At 39.7% G+C, this 17,407-nt stretch overlaps 1 protein-coding gene across 8 annotated transcripts in view; it reads left to right on the top strand.

The window, feature by feature from the left end:
- The window catches only part of Frmpd4 (FERM and PDZ domain containing 4), a 786,938-nt gene that overhangs the window by 451,203 nt on the left and 318,328 nt on the right, over positions 1–17,407 (top strand). The window contains exon 1 of one of the 8 annotated variants that reach the window (XM_078035122.1): positions 11,828–11,907. The exons of 5 other annotated variants lie outside the window; for them this stretch is intronic. In XM_078035122.1, coding sequence (XP_077891248.1) covers positions 11,855–11,907 — 53 coding nt within the window. In that variant the 5' untranslated portion in view covers positions 11,828–11,854. Of the gene's footprint in view, positions 1–11,827; positions 11,908–12,562; positions 12,798–17,407 lie in introns of those variants that run through there. 2 more of the 8 variants (XM_078035121.1, XM_005315963.5) reach the window with 2 other exon arrangements.

Genomic DNA, 17,407 nt, shown 5'->3' with positions numbered 1-17,407 from the left:
CAGATGTTCAAGATCCAAGATTACAAAACTAGAAATGTGGTACGCATGCGCACTTGCACACACACGTGCATGCTAATCATCACAAGACTCCTCCAAAAGTAAGCAGTCAGATTAGAATATTGCTGCCCTAGGCCATAAAGATTAATTTACTGAGCTTCATAGCTTCCCTTGGTTAGAGCTACCTAAAGTACTAAAATACTCATTAATTAGGATGATTCTTTTCTTTCTTTCTCTGTGGTGCTGGGAATGGAATCCAGGGCCTCATGCAAGCTAGCCAAGTGCTCTGCCACTGAGCCCTATCCAAGCCCCATCCCTCATTCCTTTCTTTCTTATTCCAATCAGTAGAGGGCCTTCCCTTGGCCTCTGTCCTGGTCTGGAGGCTCAGTGCATCCAGCTGGTGTTCTGCTTAGCCAAGGCCTTACTGTGTTTCTGTAAACACCCACTTGAAGACAGATCTGGGGCTTGCTTCCCTGACAACAAGCTCAAGTGGGTAGATGAGTATCAGAAAGGCAAAAGATAGTGTTGATAAAATAGAGCTCTACGAGTGCCCTTCCTGGATATAGTTCCTGGCTGCCTGAGTATGGGGTGATGCATCTGTGAAGTGTCTAACTTGTCTTTGGCCTCCATTTTGCTGATCTCTTCCTCCATCTTATCATCCTGTTTGTCAAGTTCCAGAGCTTTCTTGCTGTCCCTTGTCATCTAGACCTATCTTTTTGGGGTCCTCCCAGACATAATGGTCTATGTGTGACCTCCTTCTCCTCCATCCCTCAGTATTCGCCTGGCTCTACCTTATTCTATAAGGCCATTCTGGGTAGGAGTAAAGCTGCCTCTCCTGCCACCACAAAAGCAGGGGCAGGGGCAGGGACAAGGAAATTAGGAAGGACACTAGTGAGTGGTTTTGTGATTTGTGTCTTCTCTCATGATTTCTACATTATTCCAACCCCTTCCATCACCATTGCTTTTATTTTCTGTTCTTAGTCAATTATTGATATGTTCTTTCATTTCATCATTCATTCATTAACTTAATTCATTGGGCTCTATAAAGATGGATGAATAAGGATTGCATTGCCCTCAAAGTTCAGATTGGCAGCAAACAACTAAATAATTAATGCCGCTACAATGCATTTCAACTTATGGTAGAGGTTGGGGTAGAGAGTTGTAAAAACTCAAGGTGAAAAACTAACTGGTAACTCAGCCTCAGGCTTCTGGGCACATTACCAGAGTAACATTTCTACTATATTGTCAGGACATGAGGTGGTTTGCCAGGCTGAGAAAAGGCAAAGACATTTCAATCAAGGCAAGAGAATGGTCAGTCAACCTTATAAAAGGATGGACAGGAGTTTACTAGCCTTAGAGGATGGGACCTGGGGGCCATGGGAAGCTAAAAAGAAGGCTGAGACTGACTGTTGAAGAAGTCCCTCACCTTCATTGGGATCTTGAAATTCATCCTACTGTCTCAAGCATCTCATGGGATTGAGAAGGGCAGTGAACAGATTAGATAGGATCATAAGATCCAATCCCAACTCTGATGGCAGGGCCAAGAGTGGGCCAGGTGCAAAGAGACTAGTTTCCCAGTCCAGGGAGGATATTGTGGCAGTTGTCCAGAATGAAGATGAAAAGCACATAAATAAACCAAGTCCTTAGCAGTCTTCATGCATTTATTCATTTATCAGAAATTTTGCAGTCACTAGATATGAGCACACCTGCCCACTGTCCCCATGGGTTAGACTCTATGCCAGCCCAGTGAATATAACACCACACAAAGATGCCCCAGGACCCATTTTTGATAGATATGCAGTCTGGTAGGAGAGGGCTGCTGGGTCCAATAGGCATATGAAGAAGTGAAGCATACTAGTGGCTTGGAGTACATTGAAGGAAATGTTTAGGGCCTGTGATGCACATTCCAAGGCACTGGACTGAGGTTGGCAATGAAAAAGGGCAGAAGGGCTGTGCGCTAGTGCTGAGGAAGGCAGGAGCCAGATAATGTTATGGTTGCAAAATTGACACCTGTTCTGTTCTTCCTATGCCAGGGTAGGCTCCTATCTGGGCTGATGGCAAGGGTGGCAAGCATAATCAGTCCAGGCTGGTTGATGGATTTTTCTGTATACCAGGCTAGCTCCCTGAGGGCATTAGGAGGCTGAGCCTTTGCTTTTCCTAGTCCGTGGCTTTTCTTTGCATGAAAGCTGGTGAAACAACATGGAAATATACAATCTTTTTTTTTTTTTATTCACTTACCTGCCCAGAATTAGTAGAATAAGAACAGAATGTTTCAAGTTCTCCAACACTAAAGCACAGTTTTCTACAAGCTCTTAAGCCTCACCTCTGATCCCCACCTCTTTTTCTTTGTATACAGACAAGATTTCTACTCAGTTGGGCCACCTTTGGTTGGGCAGTGCTGCCCACTTCCTTGGCCCATTTTTGCCTGTGCATTCAGAGCTATAGCACTGCCTAAATTTAGGGGACACCCTTCACATCTTATCATAATGAAAGGCAGCTCTGGGAACCCTGGGGTCATGGATACAGTGGACATAGTGCCCCCTGTAGTTGTGCAATGAATCACCATCAGTGGCTACGTCAAGACTAGATTTCCTTTTTGACAAGGGCTTACTGGTTGCAGGGTGGACACAGATGAGGGTATACATAAGGAGAGTGGTTACTTGGAAGAGAGTTGGTGATGCTTGAAGTGGCAGTAGTACGGGATGCTAGTGATGTGATGGAGGAAACATTTGAAGGTATTTCCACTGGAAAAATTTATGGACCTGGTCAGGAGTTTGATATGAAAGGTGAAGAATAAGATCGTGTCAAGAATGAACATTAAGTCAGGTGATATTAGCAACTGGTAAAGCTTGGGGGAAAGTATTTATCATGTTAATCAAAAAAATGCAAGTGAATAAACAGGCTGGATATGCCTCCATCTTCATTAGAAATAAATGTAACAAAATGTCCTCCTAAAAGTTTCATCTACTTGACACCACCTGTTTATTTACACACACGCAAGATGTTCTGAGTGACTTCAATATCCATAGAGATGACATCTCATGCAATTGCCATAAATTGTCAGTTCATTCCTGAAGAGCATGGCTTTTCCTGGGAGATAGGAGAAAGTAACAGCTAGCCCCTTGGGGTACACTGTCAAGGTTCAAGCAAGTAGCTACATCTTTGTGCCTCAGTTTCCTTTCCCAATACTCAGACACAAGCTCTAACCAAAGTAAGATGTATAAACAAAGAGCTGTCACAACCCAAGGTTTGGGCCTTTATTATTTCAGGTAGCTGACATTACCAGGAGAGAAAAAAGGACTGAATGCAAGCCACACTGAAGTTAGACAACCCAGCTAAGAGGAAAAATTCACAATGTATTCCATGCAATAAAGTGAAACCCAGAGCTTAATTGGGAAGGAAGTTAAAAAAGTAAAAAGAATGGTTTGCAGATTACTACTTGATAAAGGAACATGTTTTAGGTTTTCTACTCTGTGTTATTTTTTGCAAGTCAATAGAGTCAAAATATTTAAACATAGCCAATTATCTACAAACAACATGATATGTAACAAAAGCTCTAAGGTAACACAAAACTATAAAAAGCATATGACAAATGTGGACCTAATTTAAATGCTTTCTGCCTCACCTCCTTCTCCACCCCCAACATGCCCCCTCTCTCTATGTCTCTCTTTAGAAAGTAGACCCTAGAAAATAGAACTGTGTACCATTGCATCAAGTTTAGCTTTCCTGCTTCTCTAAGTTGGGGCGCCTTCCCTTTTCAAGGTGGAGTATGGTCTATGTAAGGGCATTGTTAAATCAAAATAAATTTTCCTTTTTAGAATTACTTAATAGTTTATGATACCATGCAAGTAATTGGAATTATACAGGTTTGTCTCCAAATGAGGTTTAAGAAACCTTATTTTCAAGGATGGACTATATCGTTTAACCCAATCCTCCTTTTACTCAGAATTGATTTCAAATTCAGATTGGCTCATACTTAGTTTGTATCTTCACTCAACACTGAAGATTCAAAGATGAAAAGTCAGAATGGTAGTTGTGTAGTCTAGAATGGGAACTATATTCATATAATGTGAGAAGTGTTATGGGTTTATACAGAATGTCATGGTGAATGATAACCATGCCTGGAGTATTCTGGGGTGGCTTCATGGAGGAAGTGATGTTAAATATGGGTCTTATAACATTAATAGGAGTTCAGTATTTGGAGTAAAATGGTGTGTCTTATGGTCAATGGAAACTGTTTCTATAAGTCACCTTTTCATCACTATAAAGAAATACCTGAGGCAGCTAACTTTATTTTGTTTTTTGTATTTACTTTTTTTTCTTTTTGAGCTGGTCATTGAACCCAGGGCTTTGTGCATACGACACTATATCCTAGACCTTGAGGTAGCTAACTTTACAAGAGAAATAATTTATTTCACTCACTGTTTTGGAGGATCAAGGGCATAGTACCTATATCAACACAGTTCTAGTGAGGACCTTATGACAGATGGCAATGTTGGAAGTGTGTCAGACTAAGCAGTCACATCTTGAGCCAGGAAGTAGAGATGAAAGGATGGTCTTGCTTCTTCTGTAACAGTCTTCTCATCTAGAACTCAAGGGGTTTCATGGACTTACATGAGAAACACCAAGGAGTCCCATAATTTCTTCTAAGGACACACCTCCCCTTGTCTTAAGGACCTCCAACTATCCCCCACCACTCAAATGTCCTACCTCTGAATACCACCACCCTGGCGTCCAAGCCTCAGATCACAGTGGATCTTTGGCCAACACACAGACCACACCCAACCCATAACACTGCTGTTATAAAGAATGTCTCTGAAATATATAATGCATGATAGTTTTAAGGAACAGTTTGATATGGAGTATGACTTAAGATCAGGAAGAGAGACTGAGAGCACTTCAAACAGGCCTAGTTGCTAAGCTAAAGAGTTTGGACTTAGTCATAGGTAGTAATCTAAATTATCAATCCAGAGCAATGGGATTCCTTCTCTATTATATAGAAATGTGTGTGTGTGTGTGTGTGTGTGTGTGTGTGTGTGTGTGTGTGTGTCCCCTCCCTTTCCTCTGCAAGACTTAATGGTTATATTTTTGATTGGCCTAAACTTTGCATGTGAAGGAGTTTCCTAATATTGAACAAGTACTGTTTCACTCCTTGTAATTTTCCTATTAAAAAAAATCTATGCTATTCAATAACCAGCCTAATTCACTAAGAGAATGTCCGCAGGGCATTTGTTTCAAATTGTTTGCTCCATTTAAAATTTTCAAACTGGTAATGCAGATGAAAAAAAGGTAACAAAAGCAAAAGCCAGATCGGTTGTGAGTTATTCTAGCTATGTTATCCAGGAGGCTCACAGCAATCTTAGGGAAATGCAGCACCTCTCTGTCCTTGGCCTTAGCCAGATGTAGTGAGCAAACCTTGCTGGGGGCACTAGAGCAAACTGGCTGTAAAGGCAGTGCTTCCTGGAACTGCATGTGGCCCCAGGGCAACATCCCAACATCATCCACTGTGCTGGGAAAATCTGCTCATGTGGAAAGGCAGAAAGGTTAGAAGATGCTTGCAAAATGTTGCAAGTGTTCAAAAAATTAGGTGGGAATCCATTCTAGCAAACCAGGCTGTCACTATAATCCTTAAAGTTTCACTATCTGGACACCTGGCGTTTTCTAAAATCACTATACCTCAAACCTTCTTCTTTAAACATATGTTTAATATTTTATTCTCATCTGCTTTATATTCAGGAGCTTTATCCTTAGAATATTTGAAATCCCAAATGTTTCTGTATCTTTAGTGAAATATAAAAATAGACCTGGTCTATTGTGTTGTCTGGGTAGATTTATTTATTAATGAGCAAAGTGATATAATTTTAAAATATTTTTTAGTTCTAGATGGATACAATATTTTTATTTCATTTGTTTATTTTCTGTGTGGTGCTGAGGATTGAACCCAGTGCAGCAAGCATGCGTGGCAAGCACTCAACCACTGAGCCGCAACCCCAGCCTGAAATGTATATATTAATCTCACTGTCAGGGGCAAATTTCTTTTGCCTAATAAAGTATGCTTCCTATTATTATATGACTTTCCCTTTTTGCCTCAGCTTCTAGGAAACTTTAGGTTATATTTTACACTAAGTTGAGATACACAAGCTATCTTCAGCCTCGGTTTTCTTAAAAACCAATCTCATTCCCTGCTATATTTGAATTTTATATACTTGTTTTAGTAACTTTATAGCATCTATATTTCGTGGTATAAGTTATCTGAATAACATGTTTTCCAAAACATGACAAATAGGAATTGGATGCCCTTATCACATAGCCTGATGAATAGGTCCTACCCACACCATGGGACAGCCAGATCATCTGGTCACTATCACACCTGAGAATTATGGTTGGCTAAAATTTTTGAGACATAGGTAGACTTACAAGAAGAAAAGAAGAAAAAAGCATAATGGTTTAGAACTAATATTCCTAATTAACTCTCATCTTCTAAACAAAACCCTGGCGCTTAAAGAAGAACTAAGCCCAAAATTTCTATATTAAGAGTTTATTCTTATTTTAATATGAATGCAGTTGTCCTTCACTATCCATGGGACTCTTTGATAAGGAGTGTATTTCAAAGACCTTCCTGCACTGAAGTTGTACATCAAGAACAATGCAACCATTTAAGCAGTCCTTGTTTTGTACCATGTAACCTCCAGATCTGTACAATGGTAGTTTCTGGAAAAAATAAATATGTTAAAATATGCTAAATATTTAGCACAGTGGCTAGCATATGAGATCAATATGAATATGCCTCTAATGATAATGATGAATGATTATGAATATAGTGGTCATATGTAACAAACATACAGGATGCATAATCAAATGAATTTCAGATAAGCAGTATGCACTTTGTAGTATGTATATGATCCATGAAGTATTTGGAACATACTTATATTAAACAATATTACCCTGTGCAAATTTGAGACATACCTATATTAAAAATATTTGTTTATCTGAAATTTATATTTAACTAGGTATTCTGTGTTTTATAGAGCAACCTCAAAAATGAATAAATGTGCTATGCTGTCCTCTGATGAATGCTGAGTGCTGTACTTCAAAGAAGACTCACCCACTCACCACCTCCTGTGCTTATTTAGAGAAAGGCTAGGCATCAGTTTTCTTGATTTAATCTAGATTTCCTGTTTCTATGGTCAGATGAACTAAGACCACATGCTACCTTCTGATGCTTGACATTTGCTAACTTTCAGAAGTTCCTGGAAACCTGTCAGCATTACCCTGGTGTTATCTACCTTATCTGAATGGTATAAAGATCTTCTAAAAATACTGATGCCCAGGTTACATCCCAGACCCATTTCATTAGATTACTAGGGGTGAGACCCGGCATGAGTATTTTTAATGCTCCCCCTGTGATTCTAATATAGCACCTGGGAAGAGAGCCACAACCTAAAATTATATACCTACCAAAGCCCTGGCTGAAGCCTAGTAATACCAGTTCCTCATAGCCCCTGCTGGAATATACCTCCTTGAATTCTGTTCCATCATTCACTGTCCTTATCATTGACATTCCTGCATCTCCCTATGTAGTAGCAGAGTTTGATTCTTGATAAACCTGCAAAGATCAGTCATGCTGGTTTCTCAGAGCAGAGTGTGTCTAGACTAGGCCATCACATTTTGCTCTAGGTTCTGTAACTTGGGCCTAGAAATGATTAGTTCCATTTCTGGAAAACTCCTGGGAAGATGACATGCCTTTTTTCCTTTTAGTTGTGTGCCCACAGAGCTGGTCTCCCAAATCAACTGGGTTTGAGGCTCTTCCTCAGAGGACAGTTAAGAAAATGACTGTATCTGCAGAAAATGACTGTTAAGTCCTGCAATATGGTGGGACTTAACACCATCTTTCTGGGACTGGTTCCCCCGGAGAGACAGGGAATTGGTGATGTAATCACTGTTCTCCTAGAGCCATATTTGGCAGAGAAATCCTTTAAAACTTAGGGAACATCCCAACTGAGTTCTCTCTGCCCAGGGCCTCAACAATTGACTCCACATTTATAGGACAGTTTACTTATAGTCTTCATCAGGTGTGAAGTGTAAAAGCCTTGCATAATTTAGCCCTGAATTTGTAAAGTCAAGTGCATAATCGCAATATGCATGACTTAATGTTTTCATGGGGCAGGTTGACTCACCCACTTTGCTCTGTGTGCTCTGTTGAATTAGTGGAGTTCTAAGTGACTGCTTAGTGAAAAGGAAATAATTCATTTTGCAGAGAGAATATTGCATTTCACTTGCTTTAACCTAAGTGTTTAAAGATCCAAATTCTCATATGACATTGTGTTCCTTTTTATTTGTTTGCATTTTAATTATTATGGAGCATTCAAGAGAGTTCAGTCATTAAGCAATAATCAGATGCTGATTGCTTGAACTCCACAGAGTGTTTGCTTTTGAAAACCTAAGTCCCAGATAATAAATGGTGCAAGTTTATCAAAGCAAGTGGCATATACTTTTCTTCTGGTTAGATCCAGATGTGGAACAATTTCTACCTGCTGGTTTCAATTGGCCCTGGGAATACCTTTTGTGTTAAGCCCACTTACAGCTAGAGGGAACCAGCATCAATCTGACAAAAGAATAATATTATCTTCCAACTAAACAAAGCAAAAAAGTCAATGGAACAAATAGTTCTGTCAATAATCCAAAGCCCAAACTATGTGGTGGTATCCTGCTATTTTTAGAACTTGAGGGGAAAAGAGTCCTTCTTATTGTAAAAATGATCCAATTAAATAGGAAGTTAGCCACTGGGAAACTCAGTGATTTCTGTGAGCACCATTTTGGATACCAGCATTTTTTTTTTTATGAAAGCAGAAAATGAAGCCCACAAAGGTGGCAGCCTTTCAAAGGAAGAACAGGTAGCATATATGCCAGGTAGTGGTTCCTGAAAGTTGCATTATCAGCTGCATGAAGTGGCAGAAGTAGTTTGATTTTGTTGGACTACAGAGATTGTTGGAGTACTAACTCTGATTTTGCTCTCCTTGAATTTCACCAAAACCTTACATTGAGCTCACCTTTCTTTACAGGTGTGTTGGAGGTCCAGAATGAGAGCTCTGTAGATTTTTCTGCAGTGAAATCATTCTAATTTAATAAGAAACTTGATGTTATTAATTAGATTAATACTCCAGACAAGCTTATAGAACCTGAGTTTTTATAAATCTTCATGCAACTAGGAACTTAAGTGACACCATTTATGATTTCAGTTTTTCTAAGTGTCAAGTATGTTGTAACATAGCTGGATTATTTGTTAGGAGTTTTACCAGCCTGAAATCAAGGCATCAGCTGGGGCTACAGTTCTGAGTTTCTAAGCCTACGTACTCTTTGGAGCTTATCACTTATTGGCTGATTCAGTTCTTTGCAGCTGTAGGATTGAGGTCTCAATTTTCTTGATATGTGCTTACTTCATCTTCAAGCCGACAACAGCACACTGATTTTTTCTCATGCTTTGAATCCCTCTGCCTTCCTCTGTGCCTCTCTTTGTCTCTAAGGACTCATGTGATGACATTGGACTCAACCAGGCAATCCAGGATTATCTCCCTATTTTAAGGACAACTGATTAATAACATTAATTACTCCAGAGAAGTCTGTTTTGTCATCTAAGAAAATCACAGGCACAAACCAGAAGGTGTGGGTCATGAGGGCCACAGTGGTGACTACAGAAGCTGACAACTCTGGGGTGTGTGGGGGAGAGAGAGATGAGAACTTGCAGTTCCTGCTGGCACCTCAGGGCCCAACTATCCTTGGCTTCTTCTCAGCTTCAGTTCTCAGGGTATTTGGGAAGATGAGAGTCAGCTGTTTAGAATCACAGGCAGGTTATTTCTGATGGGTAGAATCAGAAGTCTCTCTAGTAGAATACTACATTATCATTTCTGGGACTTTGGCAGAAATATTTATTTGTGAAGTGAGGAAGAGCATCCTGAGTTCTAAGACCATGAGCCCCATCTGCTCTGGAGGAGTGATCTGTTACTCATTCCTGTATTCCCAGTGGGCAGCATGGCCCATGGCCCATGCAAGACACTCTAGAAATGCTTATTTGAATAGATAAACAAATAAATGAATTGATCCATCCCGAGAATCTTCTATTTGGAGTTTTTGAACTGATATTTATAGTCACCCATTTCCTCCCAGCTGCTTCCATATTCCCCCAAATGCTGGAATATATCATGCAATTGTCCATGCTATCTGTAAGCAATCATAATCATAAAAACCTGCTTCCCTTCTGAGAGAGCTGGATGGAACATTTTCCTGAATTTTTTTCTACCCTAATCATTGGTGCTAACATATGCATCTGTTTCTCCTTCCCCATCACCACTCATGCTTCCCAGGCCCATGATGATGGCCTCAAATGTCTATGCTATGATTAGAAACTGAAAGGGTATACTTAGGTCTGGTGTTGAGTCTAAGAGTCTACTATAATTTATTTTTTAGCCTGTTGATTTTCTCTGAATTGGTTTTTAAAAATTTTTCATTGACTCCTAGGATGAGATTTGTATAACCTGATACTTATTCCCATACCATCATTATACACATGCACAAGCACACGCGCGCATGCACACACACACACACACACACACACACACACACACACACACTCTGAACTGCAGAGTTTCTTGATCCATGAGGAGAGAATTGATGATAGTTTCAAAGAGAAGCTCATATAAGATATTATTGCTCATTGATTTTATGCTTGGTTTTGTACTACATTTATTTTCTCTTTAATATCTTTCTGTGTATCTGAAATAATAAGTTATCCTCTGAGTACCTGAATCCAGGTAAAGAAAAGTGGACATTTGTGTCAAGCCTAGTAGGTAGGTGTGAAAACTCTGATCATTTGAAACATATTTCCTTTGATATGCCTTATTTGTTGGGTAAATTAGAATTTATAAATTATAGTTTAGTTTATACATAGCTCTCTGTTCAGTGTGATGAGTATGACTTTCTGGAGAACTCCATAAACCCTGAGTATGATGAGCAAATATTTTTTTTTGACCTGCAGAGCAGGGTAGAATTTCTCAGCCCAAGCAATGACCCAGTCTGCATTTCCCAAAGGGAGAGATACTTCTGCCAGGGTTCTGGAGAACTTCCTGCCAGCGGAGGTGTTTGCTACCCTCCTAGAGGCTCTCATGACCTGTCATCTCACCCCTCAGGAAGAAATTCTCAGGAAAAATCTTTCTGTTATATCCAAATGCATATTTCCCAAATTCAAGGTTATGAGACAGAATTTGGAAATTTGGAAAAGGCCCACCCAGCCCACCCCAAGACTCTGCCTGACTGTCTGAACACAAGAACACATACTGCAACACAGCCATGCAAATTTAGTGCCTAAACCTGCTAGACAGTAGGGACAATTTTAAGGAGGGAAGAAAAAACTACCATAACAATGTTGTCTTTGCAAGTCTGTCAACTGTGAACTGCATGTGAGGGGAGAATGTAAAATTAAATGTACCAAGAGAACTGCTTTCTTTCACTACTGGTAACAGGTCATTTTAATCAGATGGGGATGTTGGTGGTGGCATGGTAGCCACATGTCATTATGTTACATAACATCACACACATTTTGGACAGTGAGTTTCTATTAAGTTTTTAAATATTATCTAATGTCATATATCAAAGGTGAATTAAAACCAATGTGCCCTGTTTTTCTGGACTCATTTCTAATAAAGGACCAAAGAGCAGTTACCTCTCAGCATAAAGCTGACACACCACAGTGCATCCAGTGATCATTTTTTCCAGTCTGGAAAATTGCTGATTGAAAGAGAAAAGGGAACATGACAGTCAGCTCAGCCAATATCAGGATCACCAGGAGGATCCCTGGGTGCAGATGGGAACTCACAGAAGGTGCTTCTCTTACACAAGACAATCACAACATTGCAGGTGTGTGGAAGTGTACAGATGGGTTGTTGACTGGAAGTGGCGATGCTTGCAGAAGTGCAGTGGGGGCTGGCAGTGAAATGTAAGCTAGCCCTGTAATAAAAGCTCCTGGGAATGCAGAGGATGCCTCAGCATTAGGCATTCTCCTCGTGTTTCACATAAATGCATCCTGTTCTCAGGAGCAGATGAGCGGTGCCTTTGCACTGGCTCATTCAAATTGAATGTTGGTAAAAGGAGAGTCCTGAGCAAACAGAGCAGTTTGGCATCTTTGAAGGCTAGGAGCAAGGTTAAGTGGCCAACCGTGTTCTCTGCTGTTTATTGGATGTTTATTTGCTGGCCTCAGTGCACACCTAAGGTACGTTGCAAAGAGGCACCGATAGGGCGGCTGATGCCTGAATGGCACAGGTGCCCATGCACTTTTCCCCAGGCTCCTTTGGGCACTAAAGTTCAAGGCTTCATATGTGGCTTCACATGTTGTCCCCTAACTTGCCATGGCTAATGTTTTGCTGGAAGAGAAAGCTCCTCTAGAGAGGCAGTTTATATTGTATTTTTTCTTTTGTTCTTTCTTTTTTTTTAATGCTGTAGCTTTAATTTTGTCACAGCAAGGGTAAGAGAGAGAGCCTGTAGAGGGCTTTTTGCAACATGCTTTTCAATTAGTTTTAAAGGGAGCAGAGCATCAACAGCTGCAGTGCTCACTCGTTCTCCAGTCATGTGCTATGAGGAATAAAGACACTGTAGGGCAGTGAACCTGAACTTGGCCCATTCATCCATACTGCATTGAGTGATTGCATGGAGTGGAGTCAGATGCCACTTGGGGGTGAAGAGCATGCCTCATCTTGCATTCCTGCTGGATACATTAGGAAGGACCCTTGACAGAATCCAGTAATTAAAAGGTAAACCGTGAAGTGTGTGTGTGCTGTGTGTAGGAACTTGGACACTGAGGGGTGCTGATCGTGTGGGGGCAGAGCAAGTTATGTTTCACTTTGGGGGAATGATACAGTCATTAGCTTTTCTTGGCTGATTGATTGGTAGGAGAAAGGGAGAGATTTTGACTTGCTGCTGACTTACAGTATATTTCAGAAGTTTCTTTTATACACGATGATATCTCTTCTAGGCCCCAAGGACTCTGGACTTGATTGTTGTACTTCTATCCCTGAAACAGAGTGTTCACAGTGGCAATCATGGTGAAAAGTTTTGACCACAGAAATGAATGAGTACTCCTGGCCACCTCTGAGTTCTATTGGGTGAAATCTTATAGCAAGAATTCATTCTGTGTTTTGATTTTCTGGTTTTTTTTTCCTAAATCTAGTAAAGAAATGGCTTCGGGGAGGGGTGCACAAAAGCATTGGAAAATATGGCATTTGCCTTTTATTCCTTTTATGAAGACATGGAGTCACCATCATGCTTCCTTAGGGGAGAATCTGGAAGAGAGGCTTCTCATTTAAAATACGCCAGCTGCTTTGTGAAACTTAGTACCATCTTTGTAAATCATTTTTATAGATGCTGCTTTTAAAACTTTCTAAAGTAAACAAAGTCTTTTGGCAATGTGTGTTCCATGCAAGTAACTGATGAATTTGTGACCATAAACATAACTTGTACCAAGTAAATCTCTTGTCCAGCTCTCTGAGCTCTTTTACAAGCTGCATTAAAAATACAAGGATAGGTTTTTAATTAAACCAGGTATTGGATTTGCCCTCAGGGAGCTGAAATGCAGTAACATGGGCATATGGACAATGGGAGTTCATTGTTTCTAAAAATTGTTCATATAAGTTGCGATTTAGAAATCAGTATATTGCTCTTTGAATCTTTCTGATATTTTCTTTTGTCATCTTATGCAATTAAATCTACTGAATATGTGTTTCAATTAACACATTGAATAGATGCTTAATGATAATTTGTGATTTCCTAAAAGTATACAATATATATACACACATGCATCCTTTTTATTGATAAACACCCATGTGTATGTATTCTCACAGAAGACTTTTTTTCCAAAAGGTTATTAGATTGGGAATAGTATAATTTGTCAGCATTAGGGGTAGCAAGACTTGGAATAGAGGAAAGCATTCTTAGCATGTAAATACTGGCTCTCAAAAAGAAGAGGTTATACTAAAGTGTGGATCATTCAGTAGCATTTCATTTTAGAAACAATGCTGGTGATTACTTCAAGATTCATCCTAGCATGATGTGCATATGATTGTTTTCATGCCAGAAAGTATGTATTTAATCTGAAGATGAGAGGACAGGAAAAGAAGAGGACAGGGACAAAAAAGAAAATGCAAATTCTTGGGGAAAAATTGGTATCAGAAGAAGTCACTTTTAGTAGATTCCATGCTGGCACTAGGAACAACTGTGTGGAGAGTTGGTAGGAAAAGCAATTTTGATTGATGCCATATTCTTCATTTTGAGCCTATTAAAGTATATACTTTTGCCATTCTTTTTAATTTGTTTGTTTAATTTCTTGTTTAATGTGCTTGTTAAATTCTTCTAAGGAGTACTTTTATAGTGATTTTTTAAAGGTATAAACCTAGTTTTATGGAATATTTTATAGCAAAATACCAAAGTAAATAGCAAATGCATATAATATATGTTACTAAGTTTTCAGAAATATAGTTTTGCATAGTGACTACTGAGTTTAGAAAAGGGCAAGTTGAAAAGGCATAGCACAAGAAGATTCATTCCAGTTATTTTTTTTTCAAAGAAAAAATATTATCTTCTTACCTTTAATTAGAGTATATATGGCTTCACAGAAAGGAGGGATAATAAATCATTTAGTTTCTGTCATGTGGACTCTTTTACTTGAACTAAAGCAAGTATTTGATCTGTTCATGAAAGTTGCCCAGAGCCCTACTGGGCCTGAAAGTTTCTGCAATAATCATTTCTTTGAGGGTCCAACCTGTTAAAACAGCTGGGAAGAGTTCTGTGACACTGCAATTCATGGATGTCTGTGCTTGATTTATTTCCTAATGTGATTTATCAAAGCAATTGTGATATCTTGTATTTACAGAGCAGCCTTTTGTGAAGAGTTCAGAGTGTTTCTTGGACATTATCTAATTATCAGGATGCCAGAGGGAAATAGAGAGAGTACACTATCTCCACTCCACAGTTGAGATGACACTGAGACAGAGAGGTAATGCAATTTATCCAAGATGATTCAGAAAAATGCTGACACATAGCTAGCAAATGAGCTTGGGTGAGTTCCACAGATGACTATGGGGGCTTTTGTCTCTAAGACTAGCTTACCTTACTGGTGGACCCTTGCTCTGTTCTCTGGAGTCCTCCACCTAAGAAGAACATGTTCCATCTGGACTTCAGGGATTCCATCCCAATAATTTGAGGTTACAGGATTCCAGTGTCCTGTGTGACATCTGCAGTCATCAGCTGGAGTGAAAGCAAGACAGGACACGCCCTTGGGCTGCAAAACATGGGTCACAGAGTTAGCGAATAATGCTCAAGGTCATTACAACCAATGCAGAGAGCAACAGGACCTATAATTTCTCTGTGTTTAGACTTGAAAACCATTTGAACCCTCTCCTTCCAGAAGCCCGTCAATTCTAGAGAGAGTAAGGATGCTTTCTCACCCTTCAGATGGAAACCATAAAAGTGAGAGGCAGGAAGCATGCTTCTATTAGTATTGCAGCTCTTAGGCAGGCTAAGCTTGCTCAAGATTGAACTAAAGCTATAGAAAAAGTGTTCTCACATAGTTGTGAAGATATATTCATTTTATCTGCTCTACTTTATTACGTGCTTATTTTTCAAAGAAATCATGCCCAGTTATAAGATAAGAAAATTATTTCACATTCATAGAAGTTAGCAAATAGACACTAAAAAAGGAACTTGAACCCTTCTGTAGAATGACAAACAGCTGTATAGCAAGGCAAGAACCTTCCACCTCTCTTCTCCCTCCTCCTCCTCCTCCTCCTCCTTCTCCTCCTTCTCTCTCCCTCTCTCCCTCTCTCCCTCTCTCCCTCTCTCCCTCTCTCCCTCTCTCCCTCTCTCCCTCTCTCCTTCTCTCTCCCTCCTCCCTTCTCTTCTGCAACTGGCAGCTAGGGTCCTGCTAATAAAATCTCGGACAGGTAAAAAAAAAAAAATACCTTCCAGAAAATTGAGACTGTCTTGGTAGCAATTGAATTGTAAATGTGCTACTTATACAGTGACCCAGAGGTATGGTCTGGAGGTATGGTCTGGACAGATGGATCATAGAAGGAAGATCTGCAAAATGGAGGAACTATACCAGAAGTTTACACAAAGTAATCCCTGAAAGGCTATCCTACTCTGGAACTTTCTCTACATGACTGGTATTATTTGTATGTTGTGCTCCACCCCTGCCCCAAACAAGATTATAAACTTTGGAAGAAAGCAAATTATTTCATACTAATTATTTTAAAAATTCTAACTGAATAAGCCAGGTGCAGTGAACCATGTCTGTGATCCCAACTGTTTGGGAGGCTCAAGCAGGAAGATATCAAGTTTGGGGCCAGCCTGGGCATCTTAGAAAAACCCTGCTGAAAATAAAATTTTTTTAAAGGGCTAGGGATATAGCTCAGTGTCGGAGAACATGCCTAGCATGTACAAGGCCCTGGATTCAATTCCCTATACTCCAAAACATATAACTCCCTTGCTGAATAATGTACTATCTTAAACCCGTGAAGGTATTTGCTAAATATTTTTTAGTTGAAATTATTGCCAAAAATGTAGGTCATGATTTATCATTATTAAAATTTTATAGTCATTCTAATCTAGGGCATTGAACATAGATACAAAATTCCATAAGAGTATGAGGATATGCTAAAACTAGTGGTTCTCCAACAAGAGTGATTTTACTACCTCTCCCCTAGAAGATACAAAGGAAATGTCTGGAGACATTTTTGTCCTCACATCTGGTGGGGATACTACTGGCATCTAGTGGCTAAAACCCGAGGATGATGCTATACATCCCACATTAAACTGGGTGGTCCCCATCAAGAGACATTTGGCTCTACCTCTCTCAAAAGTGTCAAGGTTGAAAAATTCTGATCTCAGATAAAATCCACATCATATTGTTTTTGCAATGACTTTTGTTATTCGTCTGTTTTCCCTTGAACTCTGAGCTTCTTGGTGGTAGGGGTTTGTTTTACTCATTTGTGGAGACCAAGTTCAGCACAACACCTGACATATATTAGGTTTTTAATATGTGATGGCTGAATTGATGAATGAATGAATGTTAATGATGCCAGAAAAGGTGCTCCTGTATCCTCTTTGGAACAATATTTTAATTAGAAACTACATTTCTAATCAAGGCCTTGACAGTAAATAATCAATGGGGTCAATGACAAGTTGCAAAAGCAGAGACACAGCACTCACACATCCTTGTCTTTATTTAAGAAGTCCACTGGGCCTCATGTCATAAAATGTTAGCTCAGAAGGAGACATGAGAGGTCATTCAGTTCAATCTGCTTAAATTAAAGGTGAAGCCATTGAAATCCGGGGATGTTAAATGACTGGCCTAAGATCACACAGCTCA

The sequence above is a fragment of the Ictidomys tridecemlineatus genome, chromosome X (assembly GCF_052094955.1).
Source record: "Ictidomys tridecemlineatus isolate mIctTri1 chromosome X, mIctTri1.hap1, whole genome shotgun sequence".
NCBI classification, from domain to species: Eukaryota; Metazoa; Chordata; class Mammalia; order Rodentia; family Sciuridae; genus Ictidomys; species Ictidomys tridecemlineatus.
Note: the sequence above shows the minus strand (reverse complement) of the source record. Positions and strands in the feature narration are given on the sequence as shown.